General features: G+C 51.6%; 1 protein-coding gene across 1 annotated transcript; it reads right to left on the minus strand.

Moving 5' to 3' along the window:
* Positions 1-534: 534 nt before the first annotated feature.
* On the minus strand, positions 535-1,531 carry LOC116785921 (C-C motif chemokine 4-like). The gene is made up of 3 exons (XM_032686114.1): positions 1,336-1,531; positions 992-1,100; positions 535-822 (listed from the first exon to the last, which is right to left on the minus strand). The coding sequence occupies exons 1-3, from the start codon at positions 1,442-1,444 to the stop codon at positions 729-731; spliced, it is 312 nt and encodes a 103-aa protein (XP_032542005.1). The 5' UTR covers positions 1,445-1,531; the 3' UTR covers positions 535-728.
* Positions 1,532-5,571: the final 4,040 nt, after the last annotated feature.

Here is a 5,571-nt window from a genome sequence, read left to right on the forward strand (position 1 = left end):
GACTGTTTGGTATTGTTCTGTGTGTCCTGGTCCAAGCAGAAGTGGTGCAGGGCAGAGAGTGGCACTGGGACAGAGCTGGTGTGTCAGCTGCAGAGATGTCCCACTCCCTTCCCCCGAACTGGGCAATGGGGGGAGGACAGAGGTGGTGTCAGGGCCTGAGGGCAGTGTCTAGGAGTGAGGATGTCGGTGCAGTCAAAGACTGTGTTTTGGGCAAATATGTCACTGAGCTGGTGGCAGATGCCCAGCAGGGCTGCCTGGCCCAGGAGGGTTGTTCCTGGGCTCCACATATGCTGTGTAGGGAGGGTCCCAAAAAATGGGTGAGATGGTGGTGTCACCCCACAGGTATGTCTGGGTCATGCTGGAGAGCAGGAGCTGAGTCTGGGCTGGAGAGGGAGAAGTACTGTGGGAGCTGCCATGGGGCCACCTTCCACAGGGGGAGCGGTGAAACCACGGAGTGGGGAGGGCAAGGGGCTCCCCGTGGGTCCCTTCTGTCATGTCAGGGCTCCAACAGGGACTTCAGAGACAACCAAAGAGTCTGACAACCCAAACACTTTATTGAGGCATGTTGATAGCTTTTGTATTTTCACTCTAGCAAGCAAAATTTAGTTTGCGAATGTACGTCAACTGTAATAAATTTTCCTATTGAAGAACAATGCAGCTCAAGCATTCTTGTCGTGTGTCTGGTTCTGGGGGTCGAGTTCATTACACTGGGCAGCAGTGGGGAAGAGTCAGGACTCCACTATCTCTAAGTCCTTCAGATATTGCTGCACCCAGCGTGTCTCAGGGTCTGCGCAGAGCATCCTCCCGTTCCTGGTGACCACGCTGTTGGGGAAAAAGCAGTGTTGAGGTGCTCAGCCAGGGCAGCAGGGTACCTGTATTGGGTTCTGCTGGCAGCACCCTGGCTGTTCCTGTCCCTCCCGTACACCCTTGGACATCCTTGGGGTGCTGCCCTGGCTGTTGCCCCCGAGCCCTGGCAATGCTGGGTACTCACATCACGGCTGGTTGTGGGCAGGTGTTGCTGGTCCTGTGGGCAGAGGTGATCATTCTGCGTGGAATGGGGCGTGACAAGTAGTTGAAGCAGCAAGAGGTGGGGATGATGTCTGTGAGGGCACAGAGGCAGGCCCAGTGAGACCCTACACTGTGGCAGAGGCTCTGCCTGTGGCTCCCAGGGGATTCAGTCAGCTGTGCTGTATCCTCTGGGGACACCCCCTGGAAGCCTCCACCTCTGAGTCTGAGTCCCTGCTTTGGTGATGACCATCTGCTCCCAGCCTTCCCCATGGACACAAGGGTCCCGTCAATAGGGATGGGGCTCTTTCTCAGAGAAGGAGAGCATACCTTGCGGCTGGGATGGTGTGCCAATGCTGGAGTCTCCAGGATCAGCCTCAGCCAGGGAGCAGATAGCCACAAGGAGCAAAAGAGCCATGGCAGCTGCAAGGGCCTTCATGGTGCTGGGAGTGCTGAGGGAACCACGAGTGAGGCTGGAGCTGGGGTGGCTGCAGAGCTCTCCTCTGCACGATGCCTGGCCCCTACTGCTGCTGACCTCCTTTTGTACCCCCACCACTGGGTGGGTGCAGGGTTTCAAGGAAAGAAAATGAGTGTATCATTCTAGGAAAATTATGTAAGGATCATCCAGTTTTGCTGAGCTGGAGAAGGCAAAGAAACCACAGAAGAAGAAGTGCTGGCCACAGGTCTGCAACTTTCAGATTCAAGAGAGAACAAGTCTTAGGAGGAGTGGCTGAGGGAGCTGGGTTTGTTTTGGCTGGGGAGGAGGAGGCAGTGGGGAGACCTTATTGCTCTCTGCAGCTACTCAAAAGGAGGCTAAAGTGAGGTGCAGGTTACTCTCCAAAGTAACAAGTGACAGGAGGAGAGGAAATGGCTTCAAGTTGAGCCAGGGTACATTATGAAAAATTTTTTCTCTGAAAGGGTTGTCAAGCACTGGAACAGTCTGTCCAGGAAAGTAGTGGAGTCACCATCCCCGGAGACATTTAGAAGATATGTAAATGCTATGCTTAGGGACATGGTTTAGTGGTGGACTTTGTAGTGCTGCAGGGACTGAGGGAACACAAGTGGGGCTGGAGCTGGGTGGCTGCAGAGTTATCCTCTGCACGATGCTCAGACACTGCTGCTGCTCCCCTCCTTCTGTTCCCCCTGATTTTCAAGGAGAGAAAATGAGTGCATCACACTAGGAAAATTATGCCTAGTTTTACTGAGCTGGAGAAGTCAAGGAGATCACAGAAGGGTAAGCACAGGCCATGGGGCTGTGACTTTCAGATTCCATTTGGGTGCTTGACAGGGATAGTCCACAACTTAAACCCCTGTGACACCAACCCTACTGCTGCAGTGATCCCACTGGCCAAGAGCCAAGCAGAGCCACAAAGCTCCCTAACCAGGGGGCTTTTCCCCCTGAGGGAGGAAGTAGCAAGTTTTGTGGATTGCTTTCTGAATGTGGACTGGTGGGGGCATTTGGGAATTACCTTCTGGAATTGGAAATTAACCTCTTTTTATTTGACCTTTTCCTGCTGGATCTATGAGGGTATATAAGTTGTTTCAGGTAACCTGAATTCTCATTGTTGACCTTACAGAGGTCAGCAATCTACATCTGCTATCTTTTAGGTATGGAAATGAACCATTAAGTGAGAAAGGAATCTTACAAATAGAACAGAATGAAAAAATGAAAACTAACACAGAAACAACAAAGCAAGTCTTCTGGATATAAAAGAACAATCTTTTGAAATTAACACAACTAACACCTATGTGCAGCTGGCACAGAGGGGTAACCCCATGCTGCCCTACTCTCGTACTGGACATGTCTTATACTGAGGGGAAGGTGTCTGAAATGCAACATGCAAGGGACTAACAAGAATGTCAGCCTGGGACACACTTCCTTCCTGCTGCTGTAGGATTGATCTCAAAGCAGCACTAGAAGGGCACCTTTGTGGTCATCCTCTGGCTGCAGCAAGACCTACAGGTCAGGACCCCTTTTGATTCATGTATTTACATGCAATAAAATAAACAAAAATGTTATGATTTTTTCTAGGCAAACAGCTCTGGGGAAGGCCCATCTTACAGTGGAAGTTGCGAGGGTCCTGAGCCAGGGAAACTGCAGGGAAGTACAGTGACCCACCAGGAGCTGGTAACTCTCCCAAGAGTGGCCAAAGAATCGTGGGTGTACCAGGAATCATGGCAGCCACCCCCACTGCCACAAAAGGCAGCCCTGGGGAGCAAAAGGGCACCTCTTGGAAGATGGGGCATTCCACTGGCTGAGTGGAGAGACTTGAAGTCCACGTAACCCAGCAACCGAGCATGTTCTGTGACCTCCTGCACAGGTTGAGGGCACTTATCCTGCCTGAACTCCAAAGCAGAATGGTGGGCAGTCGTCTGAGAGCAAAGGCTGCAGCTCTGACGGGGGGGCCTGCACCATCTACCCCGGTGGTGGCTGATGCCTACACCCAAATGGAGCTGCTGAGGGGAGAGACTGCAGTGCAGACCTCAGTTGCAGGAAGTGCCAAGACACTTTTCCCGGGGCACGGACAGACCTGGCCACAGATGATGTGAAGGTGTGCCCAGGTGGAGGACCTGCACCAGCAGGTGGCTGAGCTGCAGGAGGCAGTGAGAAGGCTACACACCATCAGGGAGGCTGAGAAAGAGTTAGAAAGCTGGCTTCAAGCACAGTCTGCAGTGGACACACTGCCTGCAGCCAAACAGCCAGAAACTCCCCTGAGGACGCACAGAGAAACTCTCCTGATGGCACAGAAGAGAGGGGAATCAGTGTGGAAGAATGGAAACTTGCAAGGGCAAGGACCTGCAAAAGAAAGAGACTTCCCCCAAACCCTGAGGTGCTCTTGCAGAACAATTTCGCTGTTTTACAGACCAAGGAGGATTAAAAAGTTGCACATGGAATTCTGTGTCCATGGCTGGTGTCCCCAACATAAGAAGGATGTAGAACTGTTGAAGTGAGTCCAGAGGAGGCCACAAAGATGATCCAAGGGTTGCAGCACCTCTGCTGTGGAGACAGGCTGAGAGAGTTGGGGTTGTTCATCCTGGAGAAGAGAAAGCTCTGGAGAGACCTTCTATCACCTTCCAGTACCTAGCAGAGGCCTGTGAGAGAGCTGGAGAGGGACTTTTGACAAGGGCATGCAGTGACAGGACAAGGAGGAATGGCTTTAAACTGAAATAGGGGAGGTTTAGATTACATGTTAGAAAGAAATTTTTTTTACTGTGAGGATGTTGAGACACTGATACAGGTTGCCTAAAGAAGTTGTGGATGACCCATCCCTGGAAGTGTTCAAGGCCGGGTTGGATGGGGCTCTGAGCAACCTGGTCTAGTGGAAGGTGTCCCTGCCCATGACAGGGAGGTTGGAATGAGACGATATTTAAGATCCCTTCCAAACAAATCATTCTCTGATTGCCCTGGAGCTGGTCAATGGAGTGAGGGCAGGCGTGATGTCAGGAGCTGGGGGTAATGCTGGGTAAAATCTAGGAGATGCAGCATTGCTTGCTGCCACAGAGAAAGTGGAAGTTTTGGAGCATTGCTGCTCTGGTGGGTACCTGAGGTGCCCCACACCTCGCAGATGCAGCCCTCTGGGGATGGCACAGAGGCAGCTAGTGTCAGTGCCACATGCCCCCAGGGAGCCCAGTTAGCCCTTGCCCAGGTGAGCTGCCTGACTGGTGAGACTGGAACACTGATAAAAACACATACCCTCTCAAAATCATGAATTTTTTCAGAATTGAACCTTTTTGCATAAATGAGGATCTAGTGGGTTTCTTGCAGTTGTCTGCCAAAGCATCCCTGGGGGGTTACTGGCCTGTGCAGTACCAGACAATGGGCATGGGAACCATGGTGGGGGCTGCAGGGATCTCCTCTGCACAACGCTCAGCCCCTGCTGCCACTGCCCTCCTTCTATTCCCCCAGAGATTCAAGCAGAGAAAATGAGTACATCCAGGGATGCATCCAGAGAAGTTATGCCAGGATTGCCCATTTTTGCTGAGCTGGAGAGATCAAGGAGACCACAGAAGGGGAAGCACTGGCCACAGATCTGCAACTTTCAGGTTCCATTTGAGTGTCTGGCAGGCAGTGGCCAGAGCCCAAAACCCTGTGATACCTACACTACTGCTGCTACAGTGACCTGCTGGCTAAGAGCCAGGCTGGGACATGAAGTTCCCTAACCAGCACCCTGAGCAAAATCAGAACAAGGCCAGAAAAAGCTAAAAAAGGAGGAAGTAGCAAGTTTTGTGGCTTCTTTCTGCGTGTGCATTGTTGGGGTGTTTAATAATTGATTATATCACACTGCTGTCACACCAAGCCTGTCTGAGTTCAAGAAGCATTTGGACAACACTCGCAGGCATACAGTATGACTCTTGAGACTCTCCTGTGCAGGACCAGGAGTTGGACTTTGGTGATGATAGTTGTTCCCTTCCAACTTTTCAACTCATGATATTCTGTGATTCTGTAATTGCAAATGCTTCCCTTTTCCAGCTGTGCTAGGAGCTACTTGAGGCTTCATTTGCAACACTGCAATAAGCTGGTCTCAGTGGGTGCCAGCAGAATCCTGTCTTCCCTCAAGCTCTTAC

The sequence above is a fragment of the Chiroxiphia lanceolata genome, chromosome 4 (assembly GCF_009829145.1).
Source record: "Chiroxiphia lanceolata isolate bChiLan1 chromosome 4, bChiLan1.pri, whole genome shotgun sequence".
NCBI lineage: Eukaryota > Metazoa > Chordata > Aves > Passeriformes > Pipridae > Chiroxiphia > Chiroxiphia lanceolata.

What these genes read in the sequence shown, in the direction of transcription:
- LOC116785921 (XM_032686114.1), bottom strand. Translation starts at nt 1,444, where the DNA reads ATGAAGGCCCTTGCAGCTGCCATGGCTCTTTTGCTCCTTGTGGCTATC. An exon ending in CACACCATCCCAGCCGCAAG is followed by an intron (nt 1,101 to 1,335) that starts GTATGCTCTCCT and finishes GTGCCCTCACAG; the next exon opens with ACATCATCCCCACCTCTTGC. An exon ending in TGCCCACAACCAGCCGTGAT is followed by an intron (nt 823 to 991) that starts GTGAGTACCCAG and finishes TTTCCCCAACAG; the next exon opens with CGTGGTCACCAGGAACGGGA.